At 40.7% G+C, this 15,192-nt stretch overlaps 1 protein-coding gene across 1 annotated transcript in view; it reads right to left on the bottom strand.

Annotated features, from left to right (window-relative positions):
- The window catches only part of LOC122922773 (complement factor H-like), a 243,167-nt gene extending 230,978 nt beyond the window's left edge, over positions 1–12,189 (bottom strand). Inside the window, exon 1 of the mRNA XM_044273498.1 lies at positions 12,025–12,189. Within this exon, the coding sequence (XP_044129433.1) occupies positions 12,025–12,103 (79 nt within the window). The 5' untranslated portion in view covers positions 12,104–12,189. The remainder of the gene's footprint in view (positions 1–12,024) is intronic.
- Positions 12,190–15,192: the final 3,003 nt, after the last annotated feature.

The raw sequence follows: 15,192 nt of genomic DNA, 5'->3' as shown, positions 1-15,192 counted from the left end.
AGATCTCTCTACACATAATGAAATGTATGTGTTACACTAGGGGCATGCTTTACTAACAAATATTCAATGAATATCTAAAAATTGGAATAAGAACTGCAACGCTAACGGTGACCACAGGAGGTCAACATATCAATTTACTGTATATTCTTAGCAAAGGAATTGCTACATATTATGCTATTTCATGTTCCATGGAATTAATTGTTACGTTTATATTGGTATTTTATGTTTACAGAACAGTTTCCAAGATTTCATCGATCCCATAAGGGTAAATAGACTCCAACTTATATAGCCAATATATTTCTTCTTTTCACAGAACTTCAAACCTATGGTAAGTATCAGATAGGACATGGTCTATAGGAAAAATACTAATGATACAATAATCTTGAGATGTCCCCCATTTTTCTGGACACAGTGTCGAGACAACCCATGCTTCATACGTTCTTTCTTCATATTATACCAGTGTTTGTTTACTTGGTCATGCAGCCCCTGGGTCACCCTTCCTACATTACATACTGCATTCCACATATACATTCTATAAGGTAAATTATGTTAAGTAGATACTTGAATTTAAAACAGTTGTTGTTTGTATTAGAGTGGAGTCCAGCAGTGCTGTGTTTGATCACCTAGGGTCGTAAACACCATTTACTTCCACATTGATAAATTCCCTGCAATAACCCTAGGGGTGGTTTTTTATTACAGGTATGTTGCTTGAAGTGACTTGGAGCCAAGATGTGTTTGATGGTAAGCACTCTCCCTTGTAGGCAGATTTGCATAGGACAGAGCTTCTTTGCTGCCTGTGGCAGTCCTGAGGAGTTGGTGAAATATTTGGTAGCATAACTAAAATAGTTGTTGGTAAGAACCAGCGCCAAGCCTTTACTCAAGAAGTTTTTTATTCCTCAGGTAGATCTAAATCTTTAGCCGAATAGCTTTCCACACATTGTAGGCCTAACCAATACTGGATGTTGGAGTACAATGAAGAAGCATGAATAGCAATCAGTAAGTATTCATTGTTACAAGTCATATCATACAATTCTCTGATGGGCTGATTATGGTTTTTAAATAGCTGGTCAATTCAGGTAGTGAGACAAATTACTTGTGGCCGTGTTTATGTTTGCAATGATGGAGGATTATTTAAATCCTTGTGGACCTTGGATAAATGATAGAAATAGGGTCTAGCAGGGATAGGAATAGTTAAGTACTTTTTCTCTTTGTTAGGCTACATGCACACAACCATTGAGTGTTTTGCGGTCGGCAAATTGTGGATCCGCGAAACACAGATGGAGTCCGCGTGCGTTCCGCCGTTTGCGGAACGGCACGGACAGCCTTTAATACAACTGCCTATTCTTGTCCGCAAAGCGTGGACAAGAATAGAACATGTTAAAAAAAATTGCTGTCCGCATCTTTTGCGGCCCCATTGAAGTGAATGGGTCCGCATCCGAGCCGCCAAAGCTGCGGCTCGAATGCAGACCAAAACATGTGCATGAGGCCTTATTCGAGATGCCATTAATATGTGTATCTTTAATCAACATCTCCAGTAAAGGGCTCAGTGTCTTCTGTAGTATAATAATTCTGATCCTCCTTTTCTTACCAAGATAAACTAGAAGAACATAATAATTAATTCCATGGAACATGCTTTATATGTAGCAATTCCTGTGCTAAGAATATACATACAGTTACTACTGTAGATCTACTTTTAAAACATTTCTTCTTATTTCATTAAAAACATACTTATCTTTTAGGTGATATGTTGACCCCCTGTGGCCAACATTAACATTGCAGTTTTATTCCAATTTTTATAACTTCATCAAATATTCATATTCGTGAGTAGCATATGTCCCCAATTTAACACTTGATATTTATAATGTGTAGAGAGTTCTCTTCAAAACAGCATGCAAAAAAAAACAAAAAACCTTTTGTCTGCTACTGGGCAAAAACCATTTGTCCTATACTAAATCCGAAGTCAGAATTGTTGTAACACGTCACGAAATTGTGCTCTGCATAAGTATGCCTAAATGAATTAAAGGGAGTCTGTCACCACATTTTAGCATGTTAGACCGTTAAAATAGGGTTATGTGATCCAGCCAGAACATAAAAACGGTACCTTTGTGGTAGAAAACGGACTTTTCAATTTGCAGAAAACGAACTTATAAGATTATCTTCTGAGCCCTCTCAAGTGCCCAGGGCGGTCTCTCAATCCACGGAGCCCCAGGCAGGCACCTCCTAAACGGCTGATAACTCCGCCCTCCGTGCGCCTCTGCCCGCCCGTTTACTCCCCTCCCCTGTCCCTTTCCACTGCGGCTGTGCGGTACAAATCGTAGCGGGCGCATGCGCAATAGGTATTGCGATGCCCTGCCAGGAGCGGGCATCGCATTGCGCATGCGCCCGCTACGATTTGTACCGCACAGCCGCAGTGGAAAGGGACAGGGGAGGGGAGTAAACGGGCGGGCAGAGGCGCACGGAGGGCGGAGTTATCAGCTGTTTAGGAGGTGCCTGCCTTGAGAGGGCTCAGAAGATAATCTTATAAGTTCGTTTTCTGCAAATTGAAAAGTCCGTTTTCTACCACAAAGGTACCGTTTTTATGTTCTGGCTGGATTACATAACCCTATTTTAACGGTCTAACATGCTAAAATGTGGTGACAGACTCCCTTTAAGCACTTGGAAAGCATTGAATAATTTTGAACAGAACAAGTTTTACTCCAACATTTACCTGATCTACATCAAAGTTTGCGTAGTAAACATTGTATGAAAATGTAATGGAATAACAATATTTCAAAAAGTCTAATTTTTCAGTTTAAAAGTCTTACTTGAGCAAGGCCCAGTACTGTTAAAAGTGCTTCAGGCATCTGCTTTTGCATATGTGAACGGTCGGATTTTCCAGTTGCAAAAACCAGTAGTAGTCCCCCATCATGTTGGGATTCCAGCGGCCTTGCTACCTGTTCTCCATTGTAGAAATATATTTATGGAGCCGCTCTCCATGTTCGTCACTTACATGTCCCAAATTGGGTGGGAAAAAGTCAAGATGGGAACGTAAGAAATGCACTTTCAATGACATTCTGCAGCCAAGTTGTTCATATGCTGTAAGCATGTTGTCTACTAATTCAGCATAGTTTGCAGCTCGTCTGTTCCCAAGGAAGTTCTGCACTACTAGCACAAATGCATCCCATACTGCAAGACACACTCGCTTTGTCAGATTCTTGTGCTGATCATAAGTAGTGTATTTGCCACATATGTAGCAGAAATTGTCTGGATCGTCAAAACATTTGCGTTTTAAGTTTCAAAACTGATACTGTAGCACTATAACAGATCACTTTATCAAAATCTGTCCAGCTTGCCTTATATACTTACTGCTGACATCAGCCTGAGTGCGTCCAAACAGGTCTGGACATGTCCATTGGAATATCTCCAATATAATGCATTGAATAGGCTTTGCATGAATAACTTAACACTTTAAGGACCTCCACCGTACATGTACGGCGGAAGTCTGGTCCCCAAACATGGCGCCCGCTCGCATGTGCAGCGGGCTCCATAGTCGCCGGGTTTCTGCTATTTTAAATAGCAGAGACTCGCAGCACATGCGATCAGCCCAAATCATTGTTGCGTGGTGAATAGAACAATTTTACTTAGGATTGATTTGCTTGGTTTATATTAATCTTTATCTTGTTTCTGTACCCAGGAAAGTTGGGTTAGTCCAATTATTTTTTATCACAGGAAAAATGTATGGGCATTTTTACATTGTTTGGTGCGTGTGTTTATATATGTGTGTGTGTGTGTGTGTATATATATATATATATATATAAAAACAAAAAAACAAAGTGGCAGCACCGTCAATAGTATAAAAACGGGTGCAGCTGGCCCAATGTGGATATAAGTCAATCCAAATAGATAAAAATTGTAAAAAAGGGCAGCACTCCAGAAAGTAAAAATGCTAAAAATGCTTTATTTACCCATATGGGACATGCAACGTTTCGGCTCTATGCAGGAGCCTTTCTCAAGGCTTGAGAAAGGCTCCTGCATAGAGCCGAAACGTCGCATGTCCCATATGGGTACATAAAGCATTTTTTGCATTTTTACGTTCTGGAGTGCTGCCCTTTTTTTATAATATATATATATATATATATAAATACATATGTTTAGATTGTTACATTTATTTATGCACTTTTTAGTATGTTTATATATTATGTAAATATGTAATATGTTGATCAAAAATCTGCATACTCTCCACCCCTTCTGCTGATGTTTACTACCAAAATTGCATTTAAAAATTTCAAAATTTGGTCTGCTTCACTAAATTATGCCAGCTTCCTCACTGTGATGTAGTTGGCGCAGGCGCAGTGAGGAAGCCGGCATTAGGAGAGCTGCCTTCATTCACTGCGCCTGCACCGAATACAGAAGTGAACGGCGCAGGATTTCGTCTGCGATGCAGGAAACAGTGACATCAATCAAGAGGAGCGGGGCGGGCAGAACAGGGCACCTGGGCGAGATAAATGGTCAGTAGACGGAGCCTCTAGGTGCTGATTTTACGCCCACATAGCACCTAGAGGCTCATTAGCATATTATAAAAGTGGTTATTTTACAAAAACGGCTGCAGGGACAAATGTCAGAAACATACTGTTGTGTAGTGCTGACATTAGCACATCGCTAATGTCAGTCAGCTACATAACTGTATTTCTGGTGGTAGAAAAAGAGTCTTTCTTCCTATTGCCCCTGTTACTGTGAATTCTAGCCTGGTTGTGGAGCTGTTGAGGTCCCTTTGCAGCACCTTATGAGCTTTGATACCACCGCGCTTATAGGCTGTTGCGCCTTCAGCATAACATACTAAGGCTACTTTCACACTAGCGTTCATGGGTCCGTTCGTGAGCTCCGTTTGAAGGAGCTCACGAGCGGACCCGAACGCAGCCGTCCAGCCCTGATGCAGTCTGAATGGAGCGGATCCGCTCAGACTGCATCAGTCTGGCGGCGTTCAGCCTCCGCTCCGCTCGCCTCCGCACGGACAGGCGGACAGCTGAACGCTGCTTGCAGCGCTCATCTGTCCGCCTGGCCGTGCGGAGGCGAGCGGATCCGTTCAGACTTACAATGTAAGTCAATGGGAACGGATCCGCTTGAAGAGGTCACCATATGGCTCAATCTTCAAGCGGATCCGTCCCCCATTGACTTTACATTGAAAGTCTGAACGGATCCGCTCAGGCTGCTTTCACACTTCGAATTTTTTCTAAGTTATTAATGCAGACGGATCCGTACTGAACGGAGCCTCCGTCTGCATTAATATGATCGGATCCGTTCAGAACGGATCCGATCAAGCGCAAGTGTGAAAGAGCCCTAAGCTGAGCGTCCTTTGCCAGGAGCAGTTAATCTTATCTCCTACAGTTCTCTCTATAATGTGCTCTCTCTCCTTTTCTTCTCAGATGTAACAGTGGATTGAGAGGTTAGGTTCATTCGGGGGATTGTTTCCTGTATTCACATGACACAGCTAGGTAAATCACAGTTCTTCTCCTTTCCTGATGTTAACACTGCATTGAGAGAATCCATACAAACCACGAAAGTTGTCTGGCTTGCCAAATATAACTTTATGTAGAATTTCTCTTTACTAGAGCCAATTCTTCTTATATTCAGTTTCTGAAAGCAATTGTTAACTAATGGTGTTACATTCTTTTCTGTAACTTGACTCCTCTCTCCTTTCTCTGGTATTCCCAATTATACCTCCAGGCCTTCTCAGAATCCAGCTTAGTAACTATTCCCCCTTGTAGACCTCTTTCTGAGTCACCTGTCCTCACACTGGCACACTTTTTTCAGTCCTCTGCTCACTCAAGTATCAATCCTTTTTATCTGGTTACCATTGCTAACACACTCCTCTTACAGTTAGGCATCCCTTATACTCACTGTTACATGGGCATCATAATTGCTTTCTTATCAGCAGCCTGTAACTGCTAGTTTACTTTCATAAAACACCTTTAAATCCTTCATGACCTGGCCACTTTGCCTATTTTCCCAAAGCCATAACTTTTTATATTTTCGATTCACATAGTAAAAGGGCTTGTTGTTTGTGGGATAAATTGTACCATTGGCACCATTCTCTGTTGTGTACAATGCAGTGAGAAACCAGAATAAATAAAAAATGAAAAAACAATAAAAAATCTTCCAGTTTTGTGGGTTTTGTTTTCAGAGCGTTTCCTATGTGGGTAAACTGACCTGTTACCTTCATTCTCTGGGTAATTATTAATACCACAATACTACATTACTTTTTTTTTTTTTTGCATTTTAATTCTGAAAAAAAAATATGGAAATAATTATTTATTTTCTTTGCATTGCTATATTAAGACCCCCTTTTTTTTATTTTTATGCATACAGAGCTGTGTGAGGGCTCATTTCTTTGCTGGACGATCTGTATTTTTTTATTGATAACATTTTGGAGTGTGTGTAACTTTTTGTAAATTTCTTTGGGAGAGGTGAAGTGACAAAGAATCTCGAAACTGTGATACTTTTTCTTTCTTTTACACTTTTTAATGATACCCTTTGGGAACTTGAACAGGTAATCATTATATTGCTTCTCTCATAGACTCCAACGTACTAGCATTGGACTCTGAGAATTTTACTGTGTTCCTATGGAGCCCTTCATAGGTCTTCATAGGAGCCTATCTGCAGCCTTGGATTATTACTGAGGCTGCTGCACATACCATTTGGCTTCCCAGATCCCCACTAGGGGGAGTCACTGCACACCTGGGAGAACATGCTTATGGACTTTTGAGCTCCCAGATGCCGTAGTCACATTCTGAGGGGTTAAGCGTGTGTAATCAACTTTAACATCAATTGCATATACTAGCCCTTACACTTGCATAAACTAGTATGCAACAGCAGACCCCCGGCAACTATGGCACCCACTGCACTCGTGAGTGGGCGCCATATTTAAATACCAAACTCCTAGCTTAGATTTACATTGGGCAGTTGGGATGGAGGTTAAAGTCAGACTTCAGATTTCTTAGCCAGTTATCCTGTCAATATATGGAAACCACTGATATATATAGGACCACAATATATGAGCTTTGAAAAACAACAAACTCAGTTCTGCTGGAAAGACAAATGTACAGTAAATATTTAATTAAGAGTGTGCTACCTCTAAAGAGCAGCAGAAATCTTCAAGTTTATGTGCATACACTAGCGCTGAACTTTCTAAAAGCTCAACCTTGTACATGAGACGTTTTCAGAAGTAAATGTGTATGGCTAAAGAATGCTAGCAATGCACAATATTCCAATTAAAAACTAATGAAAAGAGCAGCAATCCTACTAAAGCAATTTTGTTTACATACATTATATTTTATATACATTTTATAGTATACGGTATGGCATATGTTGGATCCATAAATCAGGGGTATACGCCGGGGTATACTGATGGCATACAGTATAGCTACGATGTACAGTACTGATATCTCTCTACTGACAGAGCCTCAGGGGAGGTCATGTAGATTATGTGTCAAAGCTGTATCAGCACCTTGGACAGAGCACGGAAATTATTGCATAAGTCACAAGCATAGAGAGAAAAGATGCATAAAGTACCTTTATTGTTTGGATAAAGAGAAAAACAAACACAAACCAGCCAAGTTTTCTTAGCAATGTGTATGCTCTGACTCCACAATTGTCCACCAGGTTATGATCATGTTATTTGCTTATACTAACAATGGATTTTGAAAGATGCCAATTTTCCTTACTGGTGACAAAGCGAGTATCCACAACAAAAAATATTTTCACTAAACAAAGGTTTATTAGAGGTAAAAGTGATGATTATTCCCACTTATATTCAGACTATAATTAAATGCTTATATTTTGTTAAGAAGAAAAAATAAAACTTGCACTCTATCTATTCTGTGTCCATGTTAGCATAGTTGTCAACAAATCCCAGGAACTTAAGCCAGACCCATAGGACTCCCTGGACTGTCCAGCCCTTCATCCATGACTACCCCAAAATTCCCAGGTAACTCCCACAGACTGCCCAATTTGGAATACATTTGTGCAAACCCCATCGCTTACCTGCCTCCTTTGCAGTCAGGCCTGTCCCTCTCCCATGATTGTGTTACAGATTTATCTAGGCTCCTACTGACCCAGATATATCAGATATATCCTTCAGTGGACCTCCAGACCCTCACCTCATATAAAAGTGGTGCACAGTACTGTACACAGCATACAGTATCTAATCCAGCCTATGCATTTATATAATGAACTGAGTAATTTTATTTTTTTAACAAACTACAAAAAACCTCAGAGGAACATGACACATGACAAATTTACACCATGTCATTACTTATTTAATAAAACCAAGACCAAAATGCAGCAGCTCTGTATGAAAAATTAAGTATACCCTTACTAGAATTAAGAGGGTAAGTAGCATCCAGGTGCCGATGATCAAATGCCTAGATTAATTTATCATCAGGAAGTGTTATCACCTCTATTAAAGCAGAGATTTGGGCAGTTTGCTGGTCTGGAGCATTTATGGTCCCTTTACATGGGACGATGATCTAGCAGGATCTGCCACTGGGAAACAATGATCATTTGTGCTGCACAATCAATGGTGCATTTACACCGCCCGGTCATCTCTAAGTAGTGTTCAATTGTCAGTCTGTGTAAAGGGCCCCTAAGGCTTGTGCTAACACAATGCTAAGGAACAAAGACATCAGCAATTTTCTTAGAGAAGTAATTTGGGAAGAAGTATAAGTCAATTTCCAAACAATTCAATCATTTCCATCAGTGTACAGTAAGAAAGTGAAAAACATTCAAGACAATTGCCAATCTTCCGAGGGGTGGACACCCTAGCAAATTTACAGTGTAATGGCCAGAGAAATTACAAAAAACCCAAGAGCTACATGTTAGACTCCACAGGCCCCAGTTAACATCTTAAATGTTGACGTGCAATACAATTAGAAAAAGTCTGAATAAGTATTGCTTATTTGGAAGGGTTGCCAGGAGAAAAAACTTTTCTTTCTAAAAAGAGCATGACAGCCTGCCTTAAGTTTGTACATTTGCATCTGAACAAACCACAAGATTCCTTGAATAATGTTCTTTGAAGAGATGAAACCATGTTTGGCCAAAACGCAAACCTAATCAGCAAAAACACCTCATATCAACTGTCAAGCACAGTGGGGGAGGGGTGCTAATTTGGGCTTACTTTGCAGCCTCAGGACTTGAGCGTTTTGCAGTGATTGAGTAGACCATGAACCCCTATGCATACCAAAGTATTCTAGAGTTATATGTGAGGTCATTTATCCAGCAGTAAAAGCATAGCCAAAAATGGGTCATGCAACAGGGCAATTATCCCAAGCACACCAGCAAAGGTACAACAAAATAGAAATGAAAAAGAAAAGACTGAAGGTGTTGCAATGGTCCAATCAAAATCCATATCTCAACCCAACCGAAATTCTGAGGCCAGACCTTAAGAACTGTTCATAAACAAGTGCCCATAAACCTCAATGAACTGAAACAATGTTGTAAAGAAGAATGGGCAAAATGTTCTCCAGAACAATGTGAGAGAAAACATACAAAAAACTATTACTTCAAGTTATTATTTCATAGGATGGTCCTACAAGATATTTATTCATGGGGTGTACTTAGTTTTTCACATATGGCTTTTCTTTGGCCTTGGTTTGGTTAAATAAATGAAGTGGTGGAATCTGCTAAGTGTTCATCTGAGGTTGGATTTACCTAATTTGAAGACCTTCTAAGTACCAGATGTTTTTAATTATGCCCTGATGCATAAAACCATAACATTCAAGGGTGTACTTTTTTCTCATGACTATATGAGAGATATAATGTGTAGTCTGTGTGAGAAATATATGTATATGCTTATATGTAACGGTGTGCAAACTGGTAGCGGATTTAAATTAAAAAAAAATATTGCATCATAACAAAAGAGAACTAGCGGTCCGCTACTCACTACTATATGGATATCCTAGCCAATTATATCAAATTGGCTCAATACCTATTATGGTTTAATCACCCAGTTAAGAAGAAGCAGCACCCAGGTCCCTAACTTTCTCACCAACTATAAAGTCTTTAAGGGAATATACAAACTAAAGGTCTCATGTATATCAAAACTGTAAAACTTTTTGTTGCCTGTAGCAACATACAGTCTTAGGCCGAATGCACACGGCCGTTGTTCATGGCCGTGAGCAGTCCGTGGAACCGCGGCCTGGATTCCTCCTGAGTGCAGGAGCGCACAGCGTCATGGGTTGCTATGACGCCGTGCGCTCCCTGCTGCCCCCGCAATACAGTAACACACTGGTATAATCTATACCAGTGTATTACTGTACTGTGGCGGCAGCAGGGAGCGCACGGCGTCATAGCAACCTATGACGCCGTGCGCTCCTGCACTCAGGAGGAATCCAGGCTGCGGTTCCATGGACCGCTCACGGCCGTGAACAACGGCCGTGTGCATTCGGCCTTAGTATTAGACAGTATTGAGGCTCATTTATTAAGACCAGCATTTTAGACGTCAGTCTTAATACCCCTTTAGCTGTCTTTAGATGCGCTGAATTTATGTACAGGGGCCGGCCTCTACATAACTTTGGCGTATCCACCTCCTGTCTAATTCTTCGCCAGCTTCCTTGCTGGCATAGATTTGGACCATTTTCTATGCCTAAAACAGGCATAGAAAATGATAATTGAGACGGGCCTGGTGGCCCACCCGCTTCCCCTCCCACACCACACTCCCCTTTTCTTGACCTGGCGTGAGCAGGAAAAAGTCACAGATTGCGTCGCAAATAACCTTTGCGCCAAAATCTGCAACATATATACTCCAAAAAGTGGTGTATATCTGTTAGTAAATGATCCCCAATGCTTTTATGATGATTTTTATGTTTAACTGCAAGTGTAAAATCACACTAAATTTAAAATAAAAAAAGTCTGCTAACTGTGGACTGAAGCATCCTACCAAATTTTGGATTGCCTCTTCTATAAATAAATTGATATACTGCAATACTTTATCTATACTTATATTTCAAAGTGAATTTACTAAAAATTCATTTTTGCCCAAATAGTCAGAATCAGGAAAGAAGTTTGAATCAAACATGAGTCGACTCCGCAATCGAAAGTGCTCTAAATGCCTGGAAAGTCTCTCTCTTTCTCTCTGGCAAAATTCCACTCAAACAAATGGGAAGAAATTCTGATTGTACCTAATAAGAATTGTTTTTTAAATATGGGTCTAATTGATTCCTTCATCTTTGATCTATACTGTATGTATTGGAATAGAAAACTACTCATTTACTTTATGAAATTGAGTCTGGTGGATCCACACTGTACTCAATAAAAGGCACCACCAAAACACCATAAACAGCACAATGTAAAATGCACATTACATTTTAAAATTAGTTGTTTTTTTTCAGGACACTAGAAATTAACACTGACTGAAGGAACACTAAATACTTTAGATCAGTTTAGTGCTACAAAATGTTAAATTGCCTCTGATTCTTTACTTTTATAGCACATCTTAGTAGTTTGACTAGATAACAATTCCATAAAAACAACTAATTATAAAAAATATAAAAAAGACTGTTTGTTATCTTGTTTATGTAGCTATTGTATGCCTAGATATAATTGTAGCCATGTACAAGTTGTCCATGCAGCATAATGGAGTTTGTTGCTCCACAAAGAGTATGTATTATCTAAGATTTCCCATAAGTGAGTCAGTTACAGTAGTTGCCTCATCAGAGACAGTCCCATGCAAAATACAGCCAACCTAATGGTCCAGCATTTGGATATTGTTTGTGTAAAATCATAGCAAACAGCTCATTCAACAATTTTATCAATACGTCACAAAGATTACTGAATTAACAGGTGAACAGTTAAAATGAATTAATGAATTGCGCCTCAAATGCTCAAATGTACATAATGGGCAGTACTGTTATACTAGTCACCTTTTTCACTGCACAATTTGTTTCAGTGTCTCAATATTACCTTGAATAGTAGGTATAAAAACAGTAAAAGTATATATATATATATATGAACATTCTTTTTTTAAACCTTTAGCGGACATTGGTCTCTTACCGTCAGGGGCTGCTGGTGCTGCAGTACAGCATAAGGCAGCTGTAAGCAGAAGTACATATCCAAGTAAAGACATTTTCATATAACCATTAACTGGGCATTTGTCCTTTAGGCAGCTTGCTTCTTCTGTCTCAGCTTCTCCCAAAGTGAGACTACTCGCACACTAGACTTGTTTTTAATCCAGAATTAACTCCCCCCTCTTACTTGAATAGTTTCGAAATCAGTAAAGGAATGCAGAGAATGGGAGGAGTGAGGATTAAAGACCTAACGTTTCTCCCTATGAGGAATTTGCTCATAAGCTTTGAATATTAGACATGCAAAAAAATAAAATAAATAAAGCCTTCCATTGAAGGTCCAATCTCTTGTTTGGACAGCAAGGTAAACAATTGCTTAAATCAAACTTTACTTAGTGATAATTTGACAGAAAAAACAGCAAGCCTCTTCAGACTAATTTCTGTAGAATCATTGCGACACATGCTTTCATCCACGTGAAAAAGAGCTTACAGTTAAAATCTCTGATTCGATTAGGATTTTTAAATGACTGTGTAAATAAAACAGAAGACAAATAATTTGCAATCAAGAAGTAAGGATAGTAGGAGCATGCGTGCGGATGCACGCAAGTGACGTGCGCATCTTCCCGGCGCTCAAACTCCTAGCCCGATGTGAGCCTGCTCTGACCCAGCGTGAAAATGCAGCCATGATGCCGCTTCGTTTACCGCTCTGAGGTTGCTCCAGCTACCTGCCTCAGGCTGCTTCGGCTGACCTGACTGCTGCATTGGGGTCGTCTCGATCGCAGCGTGGGATTTGTTCCATTTCCACTTGGCCACAGGTCTCCTTGGATGCCGGCCGTTTGTTGTCCCGCCGCTTGTGTCAACGCCTGTTGCTGCCCCGTCGCCAGCTGGTCTCTTCTCTCCTCCGGGCATGGTGAAAGCGTGCGGAGTGCCCACCGCCTTGGGAAATCGAGAGCGGAGTGGAGCTGCACGTGAATTCAAGGAGCGACAGTAGGTGACTCGGATCGATGGGTGTATGTGGCTTTTTCTCTGCCTCCACCCTCCGGCAGCGTGGTGAGAAGACAGATGTTTTCTTATACTATCTTTTGAATCAAGGTTTCCAAGGTTGGTTACAACAGTGAGTGAGGGTGCGGATTGGGGGGTTAGAGGGGGCCATGACACAGGTCCTTAAATACACAGGAGGTATTTGAGTGGTCCCCCCCCCTTTTTATATACAGAAGGCACCGTGAATTTAGATCTTGGCAGAGGAACGCCACTGAAAGTGGGCCTTGAGCTATAAGAACTAAAAGAGGCGGGATATAGACGGCAGGGGGTGCCCACGACTGGCGGGATAAAGCTGAACTGATACAGATGACTTCTTATATGTGTAACATGAAAGACTGGTGACACACTAAAAGAGAAACTTTACACAAGACACGCTATATCGGTGGCAAATAACGAATTAATATAATACGAACTAACTCAAACTAACCCAAACAATTTATTTTACTGGGGACTGCCAATGACCTATGGGCTACTAATCCTTTGGAATAGGTGGTGAGAAAACCGCCATAAAGGCGATATTTCTAATTTGTCTCAAGATCTAACTGCCTATGGTCAGGTCGGCAAGGAACCGAAACGAGTACAGCAGGCTAGTACTACCAGCCTAACTTAGCTACATGAGAAATTATCAAATTAACATAAATAGCCAAGAGACTGCTTCTAATCCCTGTGAACTAATAACTTGGAACTTTTGTTGCCACTAACTGAATAGCTCCTGGGCTCCTAACTGCATTATATTACTAACAAGTAAAGGTGGACTGTTAATGCATAACTGTCTGTTGATGGCTGAAAAGTTGCTGGCCTAATTATATATCATAGAGTTATTGTTATATTATTACTGTGGGAAGGTAAACGGTTTCCCCCTGCGAGTCCTGTAGGGATAGGAACTACTCCGCTCTCGGGTCTATACCGATATAATATTTGGGCTAGCCTGGAGAGGAGGAAGGGGTGGACAGGGGTGAAGTAGGGCAATGGCGAGACAGGGCACAGGGAAAAAGGCAAAGGGGCAGCTGGAGTTGAATACTACGGTTTCCCCAGTGCCTAAAAGAAATTAGAAATCTAAACAGCTTCTCCTGACTAGTATGCGTGTACATAGCCCCGTAAAGAAAAAAAAAAAGAGGAAGAGCTACTGGAACAGAAGGGGGAAGGGCTCTTGGGTTAGCCCCGTAAAGAAATCAAAAAAAGAGAGAGCAACTACGGAAGAAATATAAATAGTCCACTCTGAGTATCAGAAGACGTTATTCCGATTTATTATCAGTAGGCTTTCCTCAGCCTGCTGTCTTGCTGTCTCCATAATAACACAATATCATCTGTGCGTGGAGGTCACTGTTAAGGGTGCGGGGTGCTGTAGAGGGTGCGGGGTGCTTACATCTGTATAAGAGTGTCTACACATGTAAGAAGAGTGCCTTCCACAAGAAGTGAAGTTGATCTTTATATTTAGTAAAACGTTTCAGACAGAGCAAAGACTGTGGAGGAGATTTATCAAACTAGAGTAAAGTAGAACTGGCTTAGTTGCCCATAGCAATCAATCAGATTCCACCTCCAAAGAAGCTGTGAAAAATAAAAGGTGGAATCTGGTTGGTTGCTATGGGCAACTAAGCCAGTTCTGCTTTACACTAGTTTAACAAATCTCCCCCTGTGCGCCTAAATCTTATTCGACAAATTATGTAGTAACATCACAACAGAATTTTTTTAAACCCCCATTATCCTTGCATAGTATGTAGGAGTTGCTTAATTCAATGCCTTCTGCACCCTAATATGTATATATACCTTGGAGTACCTTGTGTCAGTTTGTGACCAAAATACTAATACTGTCCCCATGTGGTTGGATGACCCGGGACACACTAAGACATTTACTCCCTTAACTGCTTCCTTAAAGGGAGTCTGTCACCTCCATACGGCCATATACAGTGTTACTGTAGACCTTTTTCCTGTGATTTTGGTGGATTTTATACGATAAGCCAATAAAGAACTATTTCCTACTCCACAAGAAGCTGGATTCTCTCTTTCTATCGTGCATATACTGTATACTGTGGGTAGAGGAGCTGTGCATATACTGTGGGTGGAGGAGCTGTGCAGATACTGTATACTGTGGGTGGAGGAGCTGTGCATATATACT

This window comes from Bufo gargarizans, unplaced genomic scaffold, assembly GCF_014858855.1.
Source record: "Bufo gargarizans isolate SCDJY-AF-19 unplaced genomic scaffold, ASM1485885v1 fragScaff_scaffold_697_pilon:::fragment_2:::debris, whole genome shotgun sequence".
NCBI lineage: Eukaryota > Metazoa > Chordata > Amphibia > Anura > Bufonidae > Bufo > Bufo gargarizans.
The sequence above is the reverse complement of the archived record's forward strand: the minus strand, read 5'-3'. Positions and strand labels throughout refer to the sequence as shown.